The 27,754-nt window shown below is 40.7% G+C and overlaps 1 protein-coding gene across 4 annotated transcripts in view; it reads left to right on the top strand.

Moving 5' to 3' along the window:
- The first annotated feature begins 12,324 nt into the window (after positions 1-12,324).
- The window catches only part of ect2 (epithelial cell transforming 2), a 109,478-nt gene continuing 94,048 nt past the window's right edge, over positions 12,325-27,754 (top strand). For all 4 annotated transcript variants that reach the window (XM_031320592.2, XM_031320591.2, XM_036007304.1 and 1 more), the window contains exons 1-3: positions 12,325-12,442; positions 16,956-17,138; positions 18,602-18,691. In XM_031320592.2, coding sequence (XP_031176452.1) covers positions 12,362-12,442; positions 16,956-17,138; positions 18,602-18,691 — 354 coding nt within the window. In that variant the 5' untranslated portion in view covers positions 12,325-12,361. The remainder of the gene's footprint in view (positions 12,443-16,955; positions 17,139-18,601; positions 18,692-27,754) is intronic.

A 27,754-nucleotide genomic window follows, 5' to 3' on the forward strand; every position in this document is an offset into this window, starting at 1 on the left:
AATAAGTGGCCTTGTCTGTGGAAAGTAAGTCGTATTCTGTCCGTAAACGCAGTCTCTCTTTAAAAAGTGTTGGAGACGGAGAGGAGGAGTGGCGGTTGTCAATCTCTGCAATGGCTCGGGAGATGTCATTGAGTTTTGAGTCTCTTGCTTTTTTTTGCCCTGGAAGAGTATTCAATAATTTGCCCTCGAAGATAGGCCTTGAGGGTCTCCCAAAAAGTAGATTGGGAAACTTCTGGGGATGTGTTGGTTTCAATGAAAAAGTTAATTTGAGAAGAAACGTGATTTACAAATTGTTCGTCAGCTACGAGGAGGGGGTTAAGCCTCCAATTGCGAGTGGGCCTAAAACAGTTGTGAAGAGCTATGTGAAATGAGACAGCACCGTGATCTGAGATTGTAATACTATGATACGTGCAAGAGCTAAAATGTCCCAGCAGTCTATTGTTTATGAGAAAATAGTCGATGCGAGTGTATGTGTGATGGACATTGGAGAAGGAGGAGAATATCTTTTGATTACTAAATTTGAATCTCCAAATGTCCGAAACACCATTGTTCGCTATGAAATCATTGACAACTTTTGCAGATTTGGTGAGGGGTTGGGCCTTGCTTGATGATCTGTCTAATACAGTACTAAGTACACAGTTAAAATCGCCTCCTATTATCAACTTATAATTGTTATCGCAGGGAATGGCGGAGAACAGTTTGTTAAAGAAGTTGTAATCATCGTAGTTTGGAGCGTAAACATTGATCAGAATGACAAGACTGGTGAATAGACGACCTGCTACAATGACAAATCTCCCATTTTTATCAGCAATCACTTCCTCAGCTTGAAAGGGAATGTCCTTATGTACGAGGATTGCTGTCCCTCTGGCCTTAGCATTGAACTGGGAATGGTACACTTGACCGACCCAGCCTTTTTTAAGATAGTTGACATGATCATTCTTAAGATGGGTTTCCTGCAGAAAGGCTATGTCCGAATTTAATTGTTGTAGATAGGATGTTATTTTCTGTCTTTTCACCCAGGTATTCAAACCCTTAGTATTTAGAGAAACAAAGTGAATGGGCCGACTTTGATTGTAATTAGATGTAGATGCCATATCTTATCAGATTGAGGATGTGAATAGTGATCAGCGGCAAGGGCGGGGGGTGGAGAGAGGGGGAAAAAAAGAAAATAATAAAAAGAACCCCGACAAAATGAAGAAAGACATCTGTAAGGGGACAGGGATCCTGAACAGTGCTCAAAGCTACCAGCTTAGAGAACACCTAACTTGCACTTGAACTCTGTTTTTACAAAGGAATGAAACAATTAGAATATTGCAGATTTTAACGCGTAACTGTGCGAAGTCACTGGATAAAAGCAATTGGAACAAATGTAAACTATGATCACCAACATATATGTATGTGTAATAGCCAGAGCAGCTGCAGCATTGGAAGGGAAATGTTACATTACAAGGCATGAGAGTGCGTAAGTGTGGCTGCGCATCTATCTCAGTGGCCTATCATATGAATTAACAAAAGACTCACGGAGGTATGTGGTGAAACTTTGATCTGAAAACAGCTTTATAAATTAGATGTTTGTCAAATTAGACAGTATAAATGTCTAATGATAAAAGTATAAACAAAAAGCATGATGCTTCTTGGTGGGTAGCCAGCGCCAGCAATTAACAGATGTGTATGTAAAAAAATTAAAATAAAAAAAAATAAAAAAATAAAAAAAATTAAACACACAATAAAGGCACCAGCTGTATTACGTGAGCATGGGATACCGCAAACAAACAGCCTTATTTTTTGTCAGGGAGCTTTGTACGCGTGCTTACGTAGCCTGTGTGTGTGTGTTAGTGCGCCCGTGAATGCGTGTGTGTACATTCGCTAAGTAGCACATCCGATAAATAGAGAGCCATTAGATGTGCATTAAGTATAAACAACAGAAGTATTAACTAAGGGTGCTCCGATTGATCGGGAACCAATCGTTATCGGCCGATAAAGGCTTTAAATAGTTTGATCGGTGGTCTCCATAAAGGCCGATCAGATAGGCCGATCAGATGACGCACTACTCGTGAGAAAATGTTCTATACGCAGCTAAGCTAAGTTACACACCAACCAGACGGCCGACCGTTGGCAGAAAAAGCAGTTGGACTGATCAGTCTCCCCGAGTTGGTCAAAAAAAGTGCCTCGGATCCAGGGTGGGAAATTAGCCTTGTATCCTTGTAATGGATTGGACAGTTTTTGTCAAAGAATGCTGTTGCTAAGTATCAATGCACAATGCTTATAGGAATCGCGTTACGTTACTGCTAATGAATCCCTAACATTTCCGGATTTTCCTGCTTCATAATAAAAACATTCAAATACCAAAATAACGGAGGACTTTTATTGTGAAGAACTTACAGGAAATGAAACCGTTCACAGCCGGGGCTTTGACCACGCATAGTCGAGTAGCTAGTTTTCAGCGCTAGTCCGGGACGCCGTGTAACTAGCTAGCTGAGCTGAGGTACAGACGAAAGGAAAATTATCTGTTAAAAAATGTGGCGACATATCCCCGGTGTTAAGAGGCCTGCTGCGGAGTCAGCAGTAGCTATGGATGTACAAGCTGTTGAGGGCGAAGTAAAGAAAAAGAGAAGGTACTTTTCAAACAAGTGGCGCATTGACAAAACGTACAGCGAAAGACCGTGCACAACATTTCAGACCGTCCTGCCAACCTGTTTACATTTTAACGTCAGTGTAGACTGTAACGATGTTTAAGTCGCTTGAAAGCTGCTGCCGTTTTAATCCTGTTGGCTCTCTGCTGCTCAGTTCTACCCCGCGACTGACGACACACACACACACACACACACACACACACACACACACACACACACACACACACACACACACACACACACACACACACGGTGAATGCAGGAAAAACCGGAGAGGAGACGTACAGGATGACCTAAATTGAGGACAGCTACACTTAATACATCCATGAGCTACACTCGTTATTGTAAAATCAATGATAAGTTAAAGTCCAATAAGTCCTTTATCAAACCGTATGAATGTGTGTCCCAGGCCAGGATAGGATATTAACTTACAATGTAAAGATCAACAAGCTACTGACACATAATAAATGCATTATATTAATAAAATATGTATTAATAATAAAACATAATTTAATAAAGCAATTCAAAATATGATATTGCACTCTCTTTTATAAATTTGAATTCTGGAAAAAGTGGCTGGTAAAAAATTTAAGTGGCCCCACCCTGCTCAGAACACACTAAAGACACACTGAAGAACACACTGACAGTTGTTTTGTAATTTATTCCGAATAAGGCTTTAGCTATATGTTAAGCTCTAAGCTGTTTAAGGTGTGTTTCTAACAGAGGAAGTGGAATGTTGAACGTTTCCTGTCAATAAAAGTAAACCGTTGACAATTCACAATACATTATCTTCTGTTAATTTTAATACTTATGCATTGTTGTTAAGAATATTAAAATTAATATATGATAAATATATGACATGATAAATAGAAGGTTTCAAATAGACCCGGTGATTGGTGATCGGCATCGGTCGATACTGCTCACAGCAATCGGTGATCGGCCCCAAAAATCCTGATCGGAGCACCCTTAGTATTAACCAAGGACTGTAGCAAAACTATATCCTGAATTACCAAGTTTACACATACCATGTGTGTCTAATAGCCTTAAACTATAAGTGAAAAGTGTAACGTCATAAGTACAGACTAATAAAAATTAAATCAGAGCATAATAAGCACCGAGAGTGACAGATCTTATAATGTTTGCAACACCATTCAACAGGAGGCTACATGGCCGACAACAGTCTTACACAACGCGGGGCAATAAAAACACAAAGCTCACCAGCAACAAGGTCGCTACTCCCGCATCAGAGTGGTTTTAATGCCGTCAATGTTTCATTTTCATTTCACGTAAAATCTCCCTGCCCAAACCTGTCTCTACAATCTATTAAATCAAATAATTATTCATTTCTTACACTGCATTGTAACTTTTATTCTTGTATTTTATTCTATTTTAGCCTGTTTTATTTTCAGGAACGTTTTTAGTGATGGTAAGATGAAGCATTGAAGCTTTCGAGCAAAGTGGTTCTCAAAAGGGTTCATTTCTCGAAGCTTCATTTGCTCACAATACCACCTGTTGGTCAAATAGTGTAAAACATGCAGATGATCTAGTGATCTGTGATACACTGTATTTAGATGGTTTTTGACTGAATTTTGCACCAGTAAAGACTTAGAAATAACGATGAAGAAAAAATCAATTTCCACGTAATCCATTTATAGCTAGCTAGCTAACTCAGCACAGCATTGCTTGGAAATAATGACGGTTCTTTGTTCATAATGCATATATTTGAACGTAAAATAAAGGACAATTCCGGCGCAAAACGAACCTAGGGGTTAAATAACAGATGTGTACCCACTCGATCATTCTCTGGGACTTGTTTTCATGCTAATCGAATGTGTTTGGAGCTTGAAACAAGCTAGCGTGGACCGCTGATTAGCTTACAACGCTAGTATTTGGGGCACAGGGAAAGTAAAAACAATTGCTATTTATACCACTAAAAAGGCTCAAAATATCACCACACTTCAACGGTAGCATAATGAGGGTCCCTAAATGTTAACCGAAGCATTGAGAACTTTGTAAGTGTACAGACAGTTTATTAAAAAGATAGATTATAAAGACAGTCGCGTTCTCGTATACAGGCAGCCGCTGTCTTGGGAGCTACTGTCTTTCTAAACTATCTTTTTAATAAACTGTCAATGTTCTCAATGCTTCGGTTAACATTTAGGGACCCTCATGCTACCGTTGAAGTGTGGTGATATTTTGAGCCTTTTTAGTGGTATAAATAGCGGTTTGTTTTTACTTTTCCTGTGCACCGAATACTAGCGTTGTAAGCTAATCAACGGTCCGTGTTAGCTTGTTTCAAGCTCTAAACACATTCAATTAGCATGAAAACATGTCCCAGAGAACGACAGAGTGGGTACACATCTGTTATTAATCCGCCCTTAAGATGATTAAAGGCAAGACGGAGGCTCACTTAAAATATATTTCAGCATTTTGTTAATCGCTAAAAATATAAGCAGGAGAATGTTATCATTGCAAAGTGTTCAAGCTAATGTCTTGTGTTTATTCCACAATATTTATGGATAAGCAGTTTGATTTATAATTATTAGATTATTTTCAAATGTCACTTACCCTGCTGTGCATGAACATAGCTGTTCCTCAATTTGTGTGTTTCCCATTTGAATGGTCAGCGTATGGGCGGCTCACATTATTGCATGAGCTTTAGCTTCAATTTTGATGAAATTATTCTCTAATCGGTTGCATATTATGTCGTTGATATATCCCTTGAATGCATACTGCAGTCCATTTTTGTCTTGCTCTCTCAGATATTTCACCTGTTAGGCAAAAATTACTAATTATCTCCTTGGGAATGTCTGACACCGGTGCATACAACTGTAATAGACATGCCAGGCACGAAAGCTTGTCAGGCGTAGCAACAGTAACTAAGGAGGGTGGGGCTTAGCAAAGGGTCAATTAACATAACTGTACAATAAACGGATATCCTTGAGAGGAATGCTGCTATCAAATGTGTGTTAATCAATTATTTTGGTCATAATATAATAGCGGGAGGGGCAATTTTAGTAGGCTATTCTAAAACTGGTATGTGGCAATGGTTTAACTGGGCTGAGGGCCATGACTATATTTAAAATGTGTAGATTCAAACCACTTTATAAACCTGTCACATGGTATGGACGGGCAGCGAGGCTTCGGATGTCATCAATGGGTAATTGTTACATCCCTACAGCAGAACTAATGTTTTGTAACTACTTGAATCTGTCATTGTACAGTAGGGAGAGATGAATAAAGCTTTTTTTAAAAAATTTTTTTTATTGTTTCTCAGTTATGAGGTTCGAAGGTACAAATAAATAACCATCAGATGATTTTGTGTAGACTGATATCTAGGGGTGTGACGAGACACCCATCTGACGAGACTAGACACGAGATTGGGTTCACGAGATCGAGACGAGACAAGATTTTAACACTATTTTACAGAAAATTTCAATGAAGAAATAAGACTGGAAAAATAGTCCTTTTATTCAGTCAATAGTCACAAAATGAAAACCGAGCACTGAATGGTTTTGCCATAAACTCAAAGCTCCAGCATGTAGATTGTGCTGCTAGAGGGAAGAACACACTAGGCCATGTAGTATACTCTAACATCAAGAACTACTCCTGATCCCAGCATAAATCCCGGTCAGAAGGACCTGACCTGACACTGCCTTATCCCAGTTCCAGGACTGCTTCCAATAAGGACATGGTTGTGTGCAATATGTTACAGAACAGAGCCTTTGTTTATTGTTATGATTTCATCTTGCTTTAATGCTGCACAATTTACATTACAGCAGAGGTGTACAACTGAATGTTTACTCAGAGTTCAATGTTCCTACACTAGTTCAATTAGTATTTTGTCTTTGAATTGTTTTTACTTGAATACTTACATTTTAAAGAAAATAAATAAGAACTGTTTTCATTCAACACTGTGCCCATTATTATCATCAGTGATTAAGTAACTTAGACTTTTAAAAACACATTTTTAAAGGATATCATCTAATTATCGTTATCGTCAAAATCGCCAAAAATATCGCGAGATTATTTTGTCCATATCGCCCACCCCTATTTTTAGCGCTGGGTTTTACAGGCACCTTTTTTCTTCAGCTATCGCGCCGCAAAAGTAAACTCAGAGTCAACTTTGGAGAACGGGCGGGGGATTTTCTATGCTAATTTCAAGGTTTGCTGTTGGCTTCACGACTCATTTTAAAAAAAGACAAAGAAAACTAGAACTGCAAGCAGTTATGACGGGGCCCAAGCCACCCACGCCAGTCACCCCGACGCCCAGGGGAGCGTGCAAAAGCGGAACCCGAAGTCGGGCAGCGGGGAGGCAAACGTCGGTAAATATCCAGAGGCGCGAGCCGCGACGTCTGCAGTACGTCGCCGTTGCAAACTTAGCAGTCAACAGTTCACCTCCATGCATATACAGAGTCTCTTGTATACATAAAATATCAGCACTCTCTAAGAGCTTGTCAATAACAAAACATCACGCTTTGTCCCCGGCCCCCTGTCCAAGCTGTAAATCACACGAGTTATATGACACAACTCTCATGATCATATCCAAATGTGTATCAATCAATTATAACATACAATATTAAACAACATAATCTTGCTACTCTCAATGTAAAGTGAATCACCTTCATCCTACACATAAATACAGCTATGGCAAAATACTTCACACTGGTATTGTCTTCTAAAATAACCCATGAACTGGTCATATTACATTGAATGAAAGCTAATCAGTGTAAAGATTATGAATTATAATTCTGTTAATGATGGTGCAAAGCCTCAGTGGGATTAGTAGGCGTAGTACTTTTTCGCCCGCAGTGTTGCACCTAAATGAAATAGATTAAAGGTTCAATACCATTTCACTAGTAATATTAGGCTATACTTTTGATTAAATATGATACACCATATTGGAATATTTACTCTAGCAGCAATTTTCTCCCACACAAATTCTCTCTTTTTGCAGCAGCCGCTGTGTTGTTTTTTTTAACTCGCTGTATGTGCACGAGTATTTCCGCCGACCCGTTTGTGGTTGTTACCATGGTGAATTGTATTATCATGGCTCCGTTCATGCTGCCTTTTTATTGTGTTTTGATGCACGGGCGTGAACCTACTCTAAGTTGATTGAACCAACTCATATCAGCTGTTCTGAAACCAAAAACTAAGAGTTTTTCATCTCAGGGTAAATCAACTCAGACATCAGGTTTAGACTCAGAGTTTGTTAAACCTCCTTCCTGAAATGGGAGCCAGCAGGACAGTTACAGAATGGCAACAACAAATGAAAGAACTGACCAGTCTGGTGCAGTACATGAGGAGGAGATGCACTGCAGTACTCAATTGAACTAGTGGCCACACCAGATACTGAAAACTACTTTTGATTTTGAACCACCCTTTGTTCAAGGACACATTATTCCATTACTGTTAGTCACATGTCTGTGAAAATTGTCCAGTTTATGTCTTAGTTGTTAAACCATTTAATATTCATAGAAATATATGCATATGTTAAGTATGCTTAAAAAATAAAAGCAGTTGAAAGTAACAGGACATTTCCTTTGTTGCTGAGTATATAAATATATAAATATTGTATAGGATACAACACCATTACATCTGCTAAATAAAACACATTACATTCATAATTATTTCCCTTATTTTTGTTTAAACAAACTGTAGCTTATGCAATTACAATACACATTTTATATACAGAGTATAACGTCTGACACATACAAAAAGACCAGACTTTTGAATGGTCATCATTGAAAACAGAACCCAAAGCGTAACGGTGAGGAGGAAAATGTCAGTAAATATCGCCAGGTGTGAGCTCCAAGGTCTGAGCTACGTTACCATTGCAAATATCCCATTAAAGGTGCTCTACGCAAATTCTTGCGTTTTTTAAAAAGGATTTGGGGGTTGGGGAGTTAGTGTGTGGAAGTGAAGGGGAGGGGACAAAATGAAGAGGAGGGAGGGGCGAGCTAACTTCCATATCGTTTGTCAAAACTTTGAACATCAACAAGAACTGACATCACCCAACATCGCTTATAGCACCTTTAACATTGATTGTGTAAAAAATCCAAAACTGATCTACATCGACAAAGCGGCAATTAATGGCCAGGGTGGAGGGGGGAGCAGGTGTGGTGGTTGAAGGAGCAGGGGAGGTGGTCAGGTTGTTGTAAATGGTGTCATAGGCGCTGATTTATGTTTTCCTGCGTGGGTGCTCACAGGCGCACGCCCTTTAAAAAAAAGTAATCAAAAATGGTTTTCATTTCAGAACCTTAGGAAATGGACAGCAGCCGACGCGAACACACACGCCTTTTAACTCGATAATTAAGCTGTAAAGTAGGTTTCATCTCAGGACAGCGCCACTTCTCACAGATACAAATAGCATTAGAGATGAAAAGTTTAACTGACACGTAACCGCGATCAGCTTCATGGGAAATTAAGAATCAATGATACCGACATAACCAATCACACTATGACAGACGCTCCACTTAGCACCAACTGCAATGTTTAATTTTAAATGAATGTAGCCTACTGGCAGTCTGGCACACGTGGGTGCTCAGTATTTACCGTAGATGCTCGAACTCCGGAGCACCCACAGTATCGGCGCCTATGAAGGGTGTTGATTTTTGATTTGAAAAAGTGAGAGAAAAGAGTTGCAATTATCCACTGTGAAGGTTGTAGAAACTTTGTCAGGTGGGTTAAGAAGTTTGTTTATTGTAGAAAACTAGGGGAGCACACGAAAGCAAAAACCAAAATGTAACGGTAGGAGGTAAATATCAGTAAATATTGAGAAGTGTGAGCTGGTGAAATTTGGTACAGAGCCTCAGAGCCGCATGCTGAACGAGCACCACAAGTTTCGTGGTGATTGCTTTTACTGTGGCAGAGATATTGCATATGCAAATTTCCCATTTAAATGCATTGAGTTATTGGCCAAAACAAATAAACGTTGCTTATAGCGCCCCCTAAAGGCCGATCTTCGCCAAATTTGGTTGAGAGCATCATAGTGGCATGTTGAACAATTTTCCCAAGTTCCTTGCTGATAACATTTAAGTTGGCCGAGATATGATATGATACGTGTGTGGTAGCTAGCTATGAAAATTTGTTTGGTCGTCAAATGTGCATACTTTAACGTAGCGAAATTCCTTGAGTAACTTTTGGTCAGGTCCATCTGGAGATGCTACCTACCAGGTTTCGAGCTGATCCGTCGCACGGCCTAGGACGAGTTCCAAAAAGTAGGTTTTGAGCGGAAATGGGCGTGGCCTATATCATATGATTCAGCTTGATTCAAGGAACACGTGGATGTATGGTTTTCTAATGTGCGATGTGTAATGTGGAAGTTAAAGGCAAAAAAACATTATAGCACCACCTAGTGGTCCACATGTGTATTTCTTGGTAGGTGTATGCGCAGTTTTTATCCTATAAAAATTATTTTTATTGACTTTTTGTCAGGCGGTCTGGAGATGCTACGGTCCAAGTTTCGTGCAGATCGGTCGCACGGTCTAGGAGGAGATCGAAAAAGTAGGTTTTAGATAAATCGCGATTTTTTTCACGCATAAAAGTCAAGGCGGAAATGGCTGTGGCCTATATCACGTGATTCAGCTGGATCCAGGGAACACATGGATATATGGTTTTTAAATGTCCGGTGTACAGTGTGGGAGTTATAGGGCCAAATGAGTTTTTTTCTGCTATAGCGCCACCTAGTGGTGGAAGTGGGTCAATTTCTGCGCCTGAGGTCCTTGCGGAGTTTCGGACCAGTCCTGAAAACGGCAACCCCCCACCATGTACGGTTTAGGCTGTAGTCGGAGTTTTAGGCGGAGAAGAAGAATAATGGAAGAAAAAAATCAGTAGAAAAACAATAGGGTTCGCGTTGCCTTGCATAGAGCTCAACAGTCCTGCCCACAGCGGGTTCCGGAAGTAAAAATACAATGCAATTTCTCCATTGACATTTGCAGTATAAGCCATAAAATCGTAACCGTCGATGGTAGACTTAAAACCAGCTTGCGTACATGACTAAGCGATTGTAAATGCTCATATAGACAATAAAAATCATGGGGCACTAACCTTGTTTAGAGATAAATGTCTTTTATTCGCGATGTCTTGGATAAGTACTTCATTACCCACAATCCTGAACAATCCCACAATCCCACAGTGATGACTCTGATTAGTGGAACTCATGCTGGTGAGGAGGGGGGGTGTCAGTACCCGAACTGTGCTGCCTGCACGACCCGTCACGAGGATTTACGACACTGCACGAATCACGATCTGTGTGTCACGCTTCTGACGTTAGCCTCTGCTGGGAAGCTAACGTTAGTTTAGCTAACAGCTAATTTGGCTAACCGCTAGCTGACAGCTTGATTCAGTCTAAAATAACGTTAACTCAAACTTAACACTGGGTAAAGCCGTCTACAGCTGACGTAACAGCCGTTATATATGTTAATGGTTATTTTCAGGTTTATTTTGAGGGTCTTTTAAAGTTATACATGCTGTCTCAGCTAGCGGTTAGCCGAATTAGCTGTTAGCTAAACTAACGTTAGCTTCCTTTGTTCAGTGGTGCGCGGTGGTTTATGGGATGAGTAGTTCCTTCACTCTGAGATGACAGTCTTGTACCTTTGACTTTTTGTGGATTTTCTGTTCGTTTTTTTACTCGAAATGATACGTTGTATGCTTATGAGTCACGTCCCATCTGGTTAGCCTAAGGCATGGTCTAAAACTCTTTATATACGGATTTTCCCAGACGTCAATGGGAAAAATGAATGGGAAATTTACTTCCGGAACCCAAGGTCTCTCAGAGGAGGGGTGCGACTATTGAGCTCTATTACGCGGTTCCCATGCCCCCTCGGGCTTGGACCCCTAATAATAGATAATACAATTGAAATTAATTGAACATAATTCATGCCTTTTCCGAATGTTTTACAAACAAAGAAAGACATACAATTTTCAAATTTAGTGTTTACATGTTTTTCAGTATGTACAAAATATGATTATCATAGAAACTTGTTTTGTACAGATCATATTAACACCGGTAAATATTGGTTATCGGCCATAACCGCAATGTTAATATTGGTTGTCGGCATTGGCCAAAATTTTAATATCGGTATATCCCTTGTTTTTCTCCTAAATTTATAACACTGTCATAATTTCAACGATGGCAGACTTCTGTCTACTAAACTCTATTTCACCTTACAGATCTAGTCATCTGTGCTGTGGAAATGATTTCCTTCTGGGGTCTCCTGATCCCTGTCAATTCTGAAGTCTTCCTGCCTAAATCCTCTATTTCTCCCTGCCAAACAGCGCAGCCGCATCCAAAGACATCTGTCGACGGCTCCATCAGAGCTGTTCCGATTGCCTGGCCGACCGCCGGCTGCCATCGCTTATGCAATCAACAGAAAAAGAGGCGCCCCCCCCCATTTATTCACATCCCCTTCTTTTTCTGTCTCCCCCTGGGATTTGAACTTTTATATTAACTTTAAGGAGACATTTCTCCTCCTCCCCAGCCCAGTGAAGCTTGATTTATTTGAAGTCACATTTCTTTAGACTTTGCGAAGACACAGACCCCATCCCGTCTCTTCCTCGCCTAAATCCCTGGGATTAATTTGTGTGAATTTGTCTCTAGCTTTCTCCGTTTCTCATTCTCTCTCAATCTTCTGTCCTTCCCCTCTTTTTATTCTGCTCTCCTCCTTTCAAATGCCAGTGTTTGACATCCACTTCTTGCTGATTGGTTTTTACAGGCCATCAGAGTAATGGAGGTACCAGTGGTAAAGATAAGAGAAGGCCACGCAGGCGCCGAGGAGAAAATGATGATAAAATCTATAGTCAATATGGTACAGTACAGTGTCTTCCTCTCTGTGTGTCTGACACTTTGATGGGAACTGGGGAAAGTGCCGCATGGGTCTAATTCACGCTGGGTACTCACTTATCATTGTGCATGGCGAATTTACTGATGGTGAATGTATTTGTGGGTGAATTTTAAAATGTATGTTATGTAATACTTATAGTAATACTATTCTGATCGCTCTTTAACAGATTTGTACTTAAATGTCAATGCAAGTTTCTAGACTAAGAAGTAATATTAAAGTAATTTAAAAGGCTTTCCGTTTAGCTTCATAGCAATTTCCATCTGTTAATGTTGCTTGCACTCCCATGAAAATCTGTTTGCAAACAAGATTTTATTAGACAGTTCTTGGACTGTGGTCAATAGCAATGTACCTGAAGCTTTTGATTTTTGAGCGTCTTCTCCTGTTAACTGTGAAAACGTGTAAATTAGCTTTCTTTTTGAGAGAGTTGAAGGATTGATAACAATTTCATATTTTTGAGCTATAGTTAGGATTTGTTTATTGTGGGAACAATATATCCCTCTGCACAGGACTTTTATGCTGCATCTCTAGTTAAAGGTGCACTATGAGTTCCTACATGACTTCACTTCTGTTGACCTTACAAGTAAATACCAAACAAAACAGAGCAAGCTCGCCCCTCCCCCAATGTTTCCGTAACTGTCATGACTAACTGACTAACTCTCACTAACCCCCACCCCCTCCCCCAACCATCTTGTCGGTGATTGGCTGGAATGTGGTGTTCTATTTTGGTGCACAGCCTGTGCCCCTAGTGTTTGTTTGATGTTAACAACCCCTGTGTTGTCTCCCGAGACTGGGCTTTTTCACAGTGTATTCAGGGAGCAGGCAGCTAGCGGATCAAGGAGAGATGCCTACGATTTGAGACAAAAATGAAATTGCGCTGAAACCATGCAGGAACTCATAGTGCACCTTTAAAGCCTTACAGAGCCGCTAGCATGGCTGTAGACTCTTAAGCCTTATTCGCACGGGACTAGTATTACCAGGGGACCTCTGATCACAGACACAACCTCCACAATTATTACTAATTTGTGGTCCTAAAATAATACTTGTCCAATGTGAATTGGGCTTAAGTCTAGTTACATTTCTGTTTATGTACAGATTAAACAAACGAGACATAACATGTTCCCTAGTGAGCTGTAGAAGTATTGGTAGGTATATTTTTAAACATTGGACAGAGCCAGCCTAGCTGTTTTACCCTGCTCCAGGTGGTATGCTAAGGGTATTAATCTGCTCATCTCACCTTTTAGAAAGAAAGCAAATAAGTGTTTTGCCAAAAATGTTAAACTATTAAAGCGTAACTCTCGCCAAAATGCAACCTAGGGTCTTTTTGCGAATGTACCAGAGTCAAACTTTTGTTTTAAAAGCATATTTAGGACGGAAGCGCTACTTTTAAGATGTACCGTATTTTCGTTTTTCGGTCAAGTGGCCTTTTGAATGGGAGTAATAGGGGCACTTTTATGCTATCCTCAAAATAGCTATTTTTAAAACACTAAGAAGGCTCGAAACAACATGAAACTTTGCTCCAAGTATCACCAGGGGCTCTACACATGAACTCGAGCATTGAGAACATTGTTTGTCTACCCAGAGTTTACTAAAAAGAGAGGTTTTGAACAACTCTTCGTAGCTCTTGTTGTTTCCGGCCACTACCACCTCGGCAGTCAAAACGAGTCGATATCAAAACAAGTAGCCACAGATTTAGTATATCCCTTGTGCGCTGGTGTAGTTATGGTGTAGAGCCCCTGGTGATACTTGATAAACGAAAGTTTGACTCGGGTACATTCACAAAAAGACCCTAGGTTGCATTTAGGCAAGAGTTATGCTTTAACATGGGTATCAAAAGCATAGCGGATCCTAACATTGTGTGTGTGTGTGTGTGTGTGTGTGTGTACATTTCACCCATTCCAGCACTTTCAGCTCTGCCAATAAGCAGCCTGACAGTTTGTGATTTAATTTTTCCTCTCTTTTATTGAATTCATGGATTCAACCAATCTATTCTTATTCAGAGTAACGCATTCTTTCTTCTGAGGTGGCAGAATTCATGCAGCACTGAGTATGGTTTCTGTATGGCACAAAGAGAGAGATCATTTTATTGTGTCTGTACTGTATGTGTAAGAGTTAATGATCGTATAGTGCAGTCTGTTTTACACATGTTGGCAAAGCTTCCCCGACCTTGGTTCATTGACACAAAGAACATATTTCACAAAATAACAATTAAAATCTCAATCGAAATCCTTTTAAAAACCGCTTACTAGGGCTGGGCGATAAATCGATGTTATCGATTAACTCGAATGTGTAGTTAACGTCAATTTGTTAAAATGAAAATCGATTTTCTCCGTAACATCCGCCGACGCTCCCTTCTGGGCTCCTATAGCTCCGAACGGGCTTAGCCCTCGCCCCGCGCGTTTGCCATAGAGATACACAAACAACATGGCAGCGACAGGGACTAACATTAATTCTTTTCTTAACTAGTAGTTTCATTACTTACTTATCCGTAATCTCCGCCGAAATGACCGGCAGCTCGCGGTGCTCTGTCCCCGGCTGAGAGTCACCTATTCTCGGATAAGTGAACCACTAGCTACCGCTGACCTAAAGGACCACCATGCGGGGCACCAGAGGCGGTGTTGAGGAACTCTTTTGCGGCTCAACACATCTACTAAATGCCGCTGATACGACCGAGATGTGATGGAGGTCTGTAACAACTAGCTATCGCCGCTCTGTAGCACGGAGCTTCTCTTCGATGTTTGTTTCTACCGCTAGTTACTACTAGGAGCTTGCTACAGGTATGCTACATTCAAGAGACCATGGGATGTTAATGTACGTTACTCAGCAACAGGTGAAAATAGGGGCAAGGTTGCGCAATAACATTAAAATGATTTGAACTTTTAGCGAGGAACGAGAAGTGAATTACCTGTATGTGTGAAAACAGCTTTATCTCACGCATCCGTTTGTTTGTTGTTGAATATATAGCACCCCCCATCCAAAAAAAGGGAAAACACTCAAACCAATTTATATTTCTACAAAATTGGCATGAATAATCATAATGGTATACATGCCCCATGTGTGTGCGTGTGTGTGAGTCAAAACAAAATAAAGTTAAAACTTGTTTTGAACAATTTCTTTGTCATCTGCAGATTGATTTTAAGTAGGGGGAGAAAAAATCAATTTAAATCTTAAATCGGATTTTTTTTGGAAAAAATCGTGGATTTTATTTTTAGGTCATATCGCCCAGCCCTACCGCTTACTGGCACCAACCTTTCTTATTCGAATCAGTTATGGTTTGATTAATACTTATTGTGTTGCAGTGTACTTACTAGCTTACATTTAAGTGGAGAACCAGTTCGGTATTAAAAAGATGCAAATATTTGGTCTCGAATTAAAGCTTGAGGATTCCATATTTTTCTCATTGTCAATAAATCTTAAAAAAATATTGAAACCAACAATTGATTTGTCCTACTAACAAGTTTTGTCTGTGTATCCAAAGGCTAACATATTTTATTCCAGAAAATCCTGAAATGTACATAAGTCTTTTAATATTTCTAGCCAAGCTTGTGTAATGCTCGTCCACACATCACTGAACAGCATGGTAGCCTAATGGTAATGTGGTGTGGAAAAAAACTTACCATTTGCCATTTTGCACTATCAGGGTAATTGGTATTTACAAATAATAGATACTGTATATATAGTTACCGCTACTGTGCGTAATTAATTTGGAAATGTACATATCACCCCAGCTATTGTTTGATGGCTACAGATATTTAATATACTCATACTCCGACTTTTACAATTTTATTAAAGTTAAACGTGAAATTAAAAAACAAAATAGTAACCACAAGATACTCTTAACAGAGAGAAAGTCCCTGAACTCCCGAAAAAATCATGCAGTTTTAGTAGTTTGTTGAGTTAGGTATAACTTTATATACTTTGTGAAAGCTCTACAAGAGTGTTTTAGCATTTCTAAGCTCACTGTTTTGGTTTTATGGCATGCTAATTTTCAGTTATGTTTATTCTCACAGCTTTTCTCAATCAAGTTTTTTTGTCTAATATAGTGGAGACCAAAACAGAGCTAAACGGAAAATAAGTATTTGACTTAGATTCACCAGCATAACAACGTAAAAGGTCCATAATCTAACAAACTTATGTGATGTTTAGGTTGTTGTGAGTTCTGCTTCCAAGCAGCCCTCTAATGCAACTTTGGAAATTAGCCTACATATTTTGTATGAGTCTCGATAGGGAAGTTGGAATTTTTTAAATATGGACTAACAGTGTTGGTTTGGGTCTTTAATGGGATTTATTGACAGTCAAAAAAAATAATTCCAGTATTATTCTTTCATTTTTCTCTGGTTTTTACTCTTTACATTATCAACGTCCAACAAGGCTATCTCTCTGGTTTTGGTGATTTATTTGTGCACACTGAATGTTTCATTCTTTTAACAGTCCGTCATGCGCTACTTTATTTCTCTGTTTTGTAAATCTTCCTATTCAGGACATTAACACCCCATGCATAATGACAGACAACGTCCAGGAGTTTGGAGATGGAGACAACACTGATTTCGAAACGGTGTTCGTCCTCACAGACTTTGATTCTTCTGACTACAACTATCTCTACAAACACGACAACCGCATTGTTGGGCCTCCTGTTGTGCTACACTGTGCTGCGAAGGAGGAAGTAAGTTATTGATTCAGAACATACATAATTCGTCACATACAATTGCCAGTACATTGTAGTGAAATTGAATTACTGCATTTAACCCATCCTAAGTATTAGGAGCAGAGATGGAAAACTTTTTTGTTCACCTGCCACTGTGGCTGGTGGATTTCAAAATCTACCAACTCAACTTTTTTACCAGCCACTTTTTTTGTTTTTAACCGGCAAGTGCTTAACTGCATGTGAAAAATAATACAGGATCTATAATACTCAAGCATGTTTATGTCATGAGGTAAAGTCTTAAGGAAAATACTAACATTGTCTTTCTCTCATGCACACACATAGCACACTCACACAAACCCACACCTGAACCATGAAGTTACATTTAGCCCTAATGAGTTGGGCAGATTAAACAAAAACATTCCTCCACCCAACCTCATGGCATTACAACATAAAGTCCCACTCCAGACACATTTTAAAGTATATAAACTACTCTGTTATGATCAATATTTTTTTAACATTTTTAACCCACATAAAAAGTAAAATTTAAATTCTAAAATGGGCTGGAAGTGCATCTACCCTTTCTCCCTCATTGAGCAATTCTGGATCTGGCCTGGCCCCGCATACCTTGCTTATGCTTGCGATTGGTTGAGACTCGTTTGGTGACTACATTCTAGCATCTACCTCAGGTTGACCGGTAAAACAACAGCGCATTTAGATGACTAAAAACATTGGAGATTTAGGCATGGCTTATCATGTTTGAGCCTCGCGCTGGATTCAGACAGGAGGAGGAGGAGGGATGGCCGTCTCGAGTTGCCCCACTGTGGGGCACCGGCCGAGCTCTGCAACTATAAGGGCGTCCTGTCTGACATCTGACTCGTGTTGACTACGTAACAAACAGAAATTTTCAGGCTTTTCTCGTCGTAAGCTAACCAATAAAGGTGTGTCTCCTCTAAAAGTGTCAGAGTGAAACAGTATGCTGCGTTTATTTACCCACCACTGTGGCTGGTAGGTTGGGCAAATTCACCCGCCACTGCACAAAATCGCCCACATTTGGTGGGTGCTAATTTCCATCCCTGAATAGGAGCAGTGGACAGCTATACATACAGCATCCGGGGAGCAACTTGGGGTTCAGTGTCTTGCTCAGGGACACTTTGACATGTAAGCGGATGAGCCTGGGATCGAACCGCCAATCTTGTGGTTGACGAGCGACCACTCTAACTAAAGAATTTACACTTTTACTCTAAAATCTCCATCAGAGAAATGTTTTTCATGTGGGGATGCCCAACCAGAGACGGGCCAAACTATTAGGTGTTGGAGTAAGCAGGAATTTCATTAGGAATTTCAAAGATTTAGAGCAGTCTTTCAGTGAATTGTTAATCATACTGGTAAAAACAAAAAACAATTGCATTAAAGGTTTTCAAATGTAATTTTGTACTTAATTCAAAATTTTTGTTGATATTTGCTTTTTCCCTTCCCCACAGCCTCTACAGTTTTCATGTCGTCCTCTCTACTCCACTACAATGCTTAACCTGTCGCTGTGTTTCACTGGCTTTAGGAACAAAGATGAAATGGTGGGTATATGAACTTAACATTAGCAACTTTACCTTTCTTTGTGAATGGATGATAATTTAGGTACTTTCTTTGTTCTTAATCCTTCTTCGTAGAACGATCTGTGTTATTAATAGCACTCAAGCTTTTCTAAACAAGTATTTTAGGGAACATCATTCCAGTTGCCTTGCTATAGAATTTCAGTAAGTATCCATATTGTAGTGAAACACTTACTAATGAGATTTTTTCATGGTGTGCTGGATTCCCTTGTTAATGTCCGCGGTGACTTCACCAAAGGTTACCTCAGTCACAAACTACCCAAATACAGTTTATTAAATGTCCAACCAGAGAGGAGAATATTTTGGATCACTGTTACACAACAGTCAGCAATGCTTATCACGCACTCACCCGTGCTGCACTGGGTCACTCAGACCATGCCATCGTCCACTTGATTCCCTCATACAGGCAGAAGTTAAAACTTTTGAAACCTGTTGTGAGGACATGATCTAAGAAGTGGACCAGTGAAGCTGTGGCGGATCTTCAGTTGTGTTTGGACTGCACAGATGGGATGTTTTCAGGACTGCTAACACCAGCTTGGATGAGCACACAGAGGCTGTGGGGTCATATATTAGTTTCGGTGAGGGAAGCTGCATACCAACACGCACCGCTAATTGGTTCAATAACAAGCCCTGGTTTACAGCCAAACTCAGACAGCTAAGGTTGGTTAAGGAAGAGGGGTTTAGAATGGCAGTGAGATGCTTAAAGTGTACTCTGAGAAACTCCAACAACAGTTTTCAGCTAATGTTTCTGTCTTCAATCAACATCCTGCGCCTGGCTAACGACTTATAAAATTTTTACACCAATGGCTCAATCAGGGTTACACCCAGGTCGACTGTGTTTGAATGGGTTAACCCTCCTCGATTTACTCGGCTTTGCGACAAAGGACGCCAGGTGGGTTTGATCAGAGTAGACTAGGGGTGATTTCAATGCGAACTGCTCATGACCTGTGTCGCTAACAGCCAGGGTGGGGCGAATTATGTGATTGGTTGGAAATGACAGTGGGGCATTCATCACAGGTTGCCGCACACTTTATAAAAACAACAACAACATAAATATTGTCTCACTGTGCTTTATGCTGAGCTTTCACTGTAGACTGTATGAAACTAGGCAGCTTTAACAACAGCAGAGCGGAGCAGTTCAATTCATTTCTGAACAGTCTGCTGGCAGTGGGTTGTTCACTAGTAAAAACCCAGCGTTAAACGTAAACGTATGAAAATAAGTTCTGTTTAAGTCTCTCTGCCGCTCTTACTCCCTCTCTCTGGCACGAGACACTAGTTTCGCTTTATCAGACCTTCCTCTACAGCGCTGCGGAGGAGGGTCTGGCTAATCCACACAGTATTCCGGAATGGGAGAAAATGTTTTTATTTTTTATTTTTTAAACCAATCGTCGATCGTCTTGAACGGTGGTGCTAAGAGCCTAAAAATAGCCTCTGGAAGGAACTTGTTTTGGTGGAACATGTGTACGTTCAAAAGTTAGGGTTACTTATTGGACAGATCACTCTAGCTAGCTGTCTCGATTTACCCTGCAGAGAACTGAGGAGCAGTTAACCCTAGTCCTCATAAATCAACCGGAGTTTAAAATTCCAACACAAAGAAAGTGGAGGGTACTGGACATCTGGCCGAAAGAGTGAAATCCGGCGGAATTTCCGGCAGCAACGGAGCAATGCTTGAAGTGGACCGTCGTGGATATAGACTGCTCATCTCCAGACTGCAGTTTAGTGCGGCTGCTGTGGAGTGCGAATATCTCTCTTTTTTTTCTCTGTCTTCTAAAAATGCGTTGTGAAGCCAACTGTCAAGCCCAACTTTACTTTTAATGAAATCAAACAAAGAGAAATGTTCTCCCTTCGTCATAAAATAATCAACAATCGATACTAGAGTAACCTACTTCCTTGTCCAGCTGCTGCAATAAATATGCAAAGGAGAAATCTGTGCACAAAATCATCTGTGTCAAGTGTTTGATGGTTATTTATTTGTGCTTTAGAACGTAATCACTGCGAAACAATCATAAAATAAGCTTTATTTCTCTCTCCCTACTGTACAATGACAAAGTCAAGTAGCTACAAAACATTAGATCTGCTGGTATACAGATTGCCTGGAGTATGTGATGTTAGCTGTTCACTAGGGCTGTTGAACAATACCGAAATTCGAATATAATTTGAATAGTAAAACAATCAATACTACTCGAATGCTGAAATTACTATTCGAATGTGACTTTTTTTATAAATATGTTGGCAAACGTTAGCTAATCTCCCTCTTCTCGCCTTGGCCTACCCGCATGTGTCACTCATGTCACGTCTTATGAACAATAACTTGAATGAGAAACACAAGGCATTGTGAGGTCTAAGCTAACGTTACGTACCATACGTTAGTACAACATTATGGAGCTAACATTACATACCCAGTTAACTTGGTACAAGGGGGAGTGACAGGCTGCGGCTGGAAATCGTAACGAAGGACGGCAAATAGTTTTAACATGACTTTAAAATAGGGTGACCAGACGTCACTAGTTTCCGGGGACAGTCCCCGGTTTTGGCTGGAGCTGTCCCGGAAATGTCCCAGATTTTCACTGTGACTGACAGACCCGAAATTGGAATGAAAGAAAGAAAACACTGACCAAACGTATAGTCGCGCACCCTACACGCGCAGGCTCAAGACAGCCAGAGCAGGCGCTGCTCAGAGCTCAACTTCAGTAAAGTTAGAAAGATATTCACAGATTCGAACTTCCGGGATCAATTACTCTGCAGCGAAATGTTATTAAATCACAAACGACGCATCTTTCCTACTGTAGTAAGGTAAACAACGAGCTACAAACTCATTTTCATCAAAACGAGCAGTTCTCCAACCTGGAGAAATAACATTGCCTCTACGAGCAGCTTTAATTTAATTTTGGGGGTTATTTTTTTGCCATAATATGTTTTTTTAATATGTCATAATTACAATGAGGCATGTCTCCAAACCTACTCCACACATAGAACCCCCCCTGCTGTTTGCCTGAATTTCTTTTCAAAGTACACCAGATTGATGCATTTAAACATTAAAATAGACAACATGGGGAGCATGCCCATGAACCCCCCCCCCCCTAGGGGGGCTTGTGCCCCAGTGCAGCTCTAGGTCTAGTGATGCCCCTGGGGCAGTGTCCCCGTTTTAAGTTTACAAAGATAACCACATTACCTGTTTTGGTATTTACGCTTCTGAGCTGAAAATGTCCCTGGATTTTGTCTCCGAAATCTGGTCACCTTACTTTAAAATCGACATCCACTGAGCCAAAGTGCTTATGTTAACATTAGTTAACCAAAGAGATGTGTCACCTTTTTCCGCCCTTCTGAGTTTGCAGGTATGTATAAAGTACACACCATGTCAATGAATTTGGCCCCCAAACCAAGCCTCTCCATTACTTGCCACAAGTAGTTCCACTCTAGGCAGTCAAAAGCCTTTTCCGCGTCCACTGATAGCACCGCTGCCGTTGTTGGAAGGTTTTTGGCTTCTTCTATTACATGAAATAGTCTGCGTACATTGTCTGCAGCATGACACTTGGGTATAAAACCTGATTGGTCGGGGTGGACTAACTTCTCGATAAAGCGCTCTAGGCGGAGAGCTAAGACTTTGGAATAAAGCTTAAAGCGTGACTCGGGTACAAGCGAATGTACCCGAGTCAAACTTTAGTTTAAAAGCATAATTAGAATGGAAATGCCACTTTTAAGATTCACCGTATTTTCGTTTTTCGGTCAAATGGCCTTTTGAATGGGAGTGCTAGGGGCACTACAATGATGGCATCAAAATCACTATTTTTAAAACGCTAAGAAGGCTCAACACAACATTGCTCGAAGTATCACCAGGGTCTCTACACATGAACTCGAGCATTGAGAACATTGTTTGTGTACACAACTTTAGCAGTTGTTGTTGTTTACGCTATCCGCCATCTTGTCAGTCAAAAAGAGTCGATCTCCGAATGCGAATGAGCGGACTCCATAGGAGGAAATGTCATTCTTATATGGGGCTCCTTTTTCAGCTACAAGGTCAAAATTGTTTTTCATTAACGACAAACCAACAACTTATCCGTGCATATATATGGAACTAAGCTTTAGGAGCTTTCCATCTTTACTCTCCTCCCTCGACTATTTTTGACTGGCTAGATGGACGGCGACCGGGAAAAACAACAGCTACAGTGAGTTGTTTTTTAGTAAACTCCGTGTACACAAACAATGTTCTTAATGCTCGAGTTCGTGTAGAGCCCCTGGTGATACTTCGAGCAAAGTTTGATGTTGTGTCGAGCCTTCTTAGTGTTTTAAAAATAGTGATTTGATGTCGTCATAGTAGTGCCCCTAGCACTCCCATTCAAAAGGCCATTTGACCGAAAAACGAAAATACAGTAAATTTTAAAAGTGGCGTTTCTGTCCTAATTATGCTTTTAAACGAAAGTTTGACTCGGGTACATTCACAAAAAGACCCTAGGTTTCATTTTGGCGAGAGTTGCGCTTTAATATCAGTCCCGATGAGGCTGATGGGCCTGAAATTTGAGCAATCCGTAGGATCTTTGCCCTTCTTTGGCATGACGGAAATTAGTGCATTGTTTGTTTGTTGGTGGAAAGTACCCTTCTCTATGGCTGAAGTTAAAGCTTGTAAAATGGTAGGTCCTAACATGTCAAAATACTGTAAAAGAAGTTCTGATGGAATTCCATCCAACCCTGGCGTTTTTCCTTTTTTAACTGTTTTTAATGCTGATTTAAGTTCCTCTAACGTTATTGGTTGACCCAGTTCTTCCTCCTCTGGGTCAAGAAGAGGCAGGTTTAGCTCTTTTAGGAACTCCTGGAGGACTCATACAACTTTGAGTAGAAGGATTGAAAAGTGGCGCTGATATCCTTAGGATTTGTTGAGATACCTCGATCTGTGCGGATGCTGTTGATAGTAGCTCTGGATTCACTTTGTTTTAATTTTAGAGCAAGCAATTTGCTTGGTTTACAGCCATTAAAATAGTAATTTTGCCTCACTCTGTGCATTATGAACTCAGCTCTCCTTCTTAGCAGATCATTCAGCTCTGTTCGACTTGTGACTAGAAGAGTATGTGTAGATTTAGAAAAACAAGTGAGACTGCTCTAACGATTTACAGCGTTCTTCCAACTCCGCAATCCTTGCCTCTCTTTTCCTCAAGTTGACCACGAAGGAAGATTTGAAATGTCTAATAAATCCTTTAGTTGCCTGCCATGTATATGCAGGGTCACAAACTGAGTTGGTATTAATTGATATCAATTCAGCTAGTTTGGTTCTAAATTCTACATCAAAAGCTGTGTTCTGGAGAAGGGAATTATTAAATTGCCATCTCTTAGATCTTTCTCCTAACATATCACAACGGAATGTGGTTATCAGCACATTGTGATCACACAGAATTGCTGGTTCTATTGTTGTCATGTGAAACATTGCCTTAAGCTCACTGGAGCACAAAATACAATCAGTGCGGGAGTGGGTGAGGTGACGTGGGAAAAAAAGGTGTAGTCCTTGCTAGTAGGGTTGTGCATCCTCCATATATCTGTAAGCTGGTGTGAATCCACAACTGCTTTTAACATGTCTGATGTATGTTTCTGGGCTTTTGTGTGATTGACCCCTGACCTATCCTGCATACTGCATTCATGTCTCCCCCTATAACTAGTGAATATTCATTGAGAGAGAGCAATTCATTGGTTAGGCGCGGGAAAAAACTTTAATTATATGTAGAGGGTGCATATACCGAAACAAAGGCTAGTTTCCTACTCCTTATCATGGTAAATATATAAGATATCCTGCCTGATAAGTCTTTACTGCTTTTGTCTAGGTGAGTGCGCATTTCCGCGACAGCAACACAATGAAGCCCTTGGTTTTTTGTGTCGTCACTAGATGAGGCAGCAACCTTGAAGTATTTATTTTGTAAACGATTTACATCTCTTTTACGTAAATGTGACTCCTGTATAAGTGCCACGTCTATGTTTTTCCTTCTTAAATAGTCCAGGAACTAGCTCGTTTGAACGGACCCATTTAGCCCCATACTGTTGACTGAAAGGATTGAAAGCTCAGCCATCTTCAAATGGCTGACAAATCTGTAGCAAAGGATGAACTGTTAGCTCTGAGCAAGGTGTGGAGAAAACAAAAAATAAAATAAATCCCCTAACCATCTGAGACCGCAGACCCCCTCCACTGTCTGTAAGATGCGTGTCCACATCAAACGCAGTTCGCGCAAAACTCCAGCTCAAAACTGCACCTCCTGTCTTAAGTCACAGGTTAATTGAAACGGGTCTAGTGAATTCTTATGTTAAACATGAACAATGTTATAAACACCTTAGAACTAGGTCTCAACCAGCTATTAAGTTCTGAAATAGGCTATGTGAAAATCAATTTCTGGAATAAGCTATGTGAAAAACACACCAATCTAGTTGGAGCAACAAACAGACTATGAGCTTAACAGACCGCATCCATCATGTTCTTTCAGTCTGGCTAAATGTTAACAAACATAGACTGTAAACTGACCAGCCAGTATTTATCATGTATTTTCACTCTGGTTAAGTGTCCCTTTAAAGCTTGTCTCCGAAACCTACACACAGCGTCCTCCAGTCAAACTCAGTTCAGTAGCCCAGATACCGTTAGTCCACAGGTCCACCGGCACCGAACGCGAAGTCCCACCGCCGCCCTCCAGTTCCTCTGTAGGTAACAGTCCGCGGCGCGAGGCGGCCCGTGCGTGTGTCGCGCCGTCCTCCACATCCAATTCCAGACAGAAAATACCTGGCTCCGCGGCTGCAGCGAAGGCAAACTCTCTCCCTCCCTGGATCGCTCCCAGGGTGGCCAGGCGGACTAACGAGTCCAAGTTGCGTTGAGCGTGTAGCTCGTGTTGTGTCTCTTCAAGCTCCCGAAGCCGCTGGATCGTGAATGTGACGCAGTCAGGTTGCTCCGGCTCACATACCATAATTTCCTGCATCTCAGGTTCTGCCCCTATGTGTTGCTGCAAGGCATTCATTTCCGCTAACACTCCCTTCACTACGTTGTAGATCACTGATTCAGGCATACTTAGTTGCTTTTCCTAGGACTGCATTGGTATTGGGGTCCCTGCGGGACCCAACACAAATCTCGTGGGAGCAGGCAGTTTTATGCGGGCTGCGGCTGGGAGCGGGCGGTCAAAAAAATGGACAGCAGGTCCCGGGATTTAGGAGCGCTGCTCCTGATCAGTGTTGTAACCGACTGTTAGGTTCACCTAGCTAGGTTTCATAAGGAAATCAGCCATGCACACGGTGCATACAGTTCAACACCAGCCAAACGCTTTATTAACACTCCTCTACTCCCTCTCTCTTACTTCTTTCCCAGTGCACTGCACCCCGCCCCTTTCTCCTACGGCGACCTGAGGGATACAATCAACAGGGACTTTAAAGGCTATTTTCCACTGGGTGCATCTGCTAGGCCTGCGCGATATTGGAAAAAAAAAACATTACGATATTGTTTTTCCTGCGATATATATTGCGATATGAAAAAAGACTAATTTTTACAATTTTTTCATTCTCGACTACTGGGGTGATTTTGTAGGAGAGTGCATCTACATATAAAATAAAAATGAAAAAGGAACTTTTCTAATGTGAACCATTCTTTGTTGCACTTTAATGCTTTACACCAAAGCGCTGTGACAACTCTTCTGAAGAGATTTTGGAGGGAAATTAGGTACAAATACACTGGTTGACTGACATGACACCATTGTACAGTGCTTAGCATGAGTGAATACACCCATGCTAAAGTTGACTAAAAAGAGGAATAAAAAAATCATCTTTTGGAAATTAATCTTAATGCCTTAATTAAAAGTTAGCCTAATAGCTGGTTTGATTTGCATTGAGAGATGATCTTATGGAAAGTACCCCATTCCAATCTCTAGGTATGGTGAAGGGTATGTGATGATGTGGGGCTATTTTAATTCCAAATGCCAAGGGAACTTTATCAGGATGCATAGTATCCTGGATCCATGAAATCACTGGCCTTCAAAAATAAAAATCTGCCTGCCTCTATGGGAATTTAACATAGGGGTGTACTTACTTATGCCCCCTGTATTTTAAGGAAAAACAGTTATTTACAGGGTGTCCGCAGGGTTTTAAAAAGTATTAAAAGGTAGTAAATCAAATTAGTAAAAATGAAGGCCATTAAGAGGTATTAAAAGGTATTAATCGCCATTTTACGAGGTATTAATTTTTTGAATAATTTTTTCTGCAAACTGAGTTGTTCATTTGTTTTATTGTGTCTATTTAAGTTAATCTTGTAAAGTTTGTGTGATATTATATCCTATCCCGCATCGGGTGATAGCCTATCTTAGCCTGACAAGCCAGACCCACATCAAGATGTTGGGTCTGGGAACTCACCATTGGCAGGGCTCAATCCGAGATGCGGGATAAACGGTTGTCATTCAAATTCCCTCTGTACGCTACAACCAAGCAGAGCAACGAAGAAGGTAGCGGAGCTAGTTGATAGATTAAACTTCTGCCGTATCCAGTCGGCAAAACTCTGAACACATCTTCCTTATTTAAGAATGACTTCAGGGCCGTTCTTTGCTCCTTTCTTAAAGAAAAGCTTAACTCCAAGTCTTCCAGAGTTGTGACCAAAGCTGATTCCCAAGACCGCTGTTCCTAGCAGCAGCTCTTCTTTGTTTTCAAGTTGTTTGTATCCCACAAAGATGAACAGGGATCCTGAGTGGTGCATCACACAGATGAAGAGTATAGTGCAAACATTCCTCCAGGGTAAGCAGTTGGCAGGTGGCATCTCAGCTGGTAAGAAAATATTGTATAGGGACAGTAGAAGTGGATAGGTTATTCAGATTGATTAAGGACGTGTTAGCGGTCTAAGTGTGCAAGGTGGTTTTGTGCATTCTCTTAAGTGTGGAAGTGTCATTGCTTTTACCTAAATCATTTATTTTAACAAGTTCTGAAAAAATATACTATGTACTCCTAGCTCTCTATGTAGATGCTGTGATGGTTGACAGTGTTTCCTCTAGAATTGTTTTCAGCAGCGGGGGTGGGGGTGTTGAATGTCAA

The sequence above is a fragment of the Sander lucioperca genome, chromosome 11 (assembly GCF_008315115.2).
Source record: "Sander lucioperca isolate FBNREF2018 chromosome 11, SLUC_FBN_1.2, whole genome shotgun sequence".
NCBI classification, from domain to species: Eukaryota; Metazoa; Chordata; class Actinopteri; order Perciformes; family Percidae; genus Sander; species Sander lucioperca.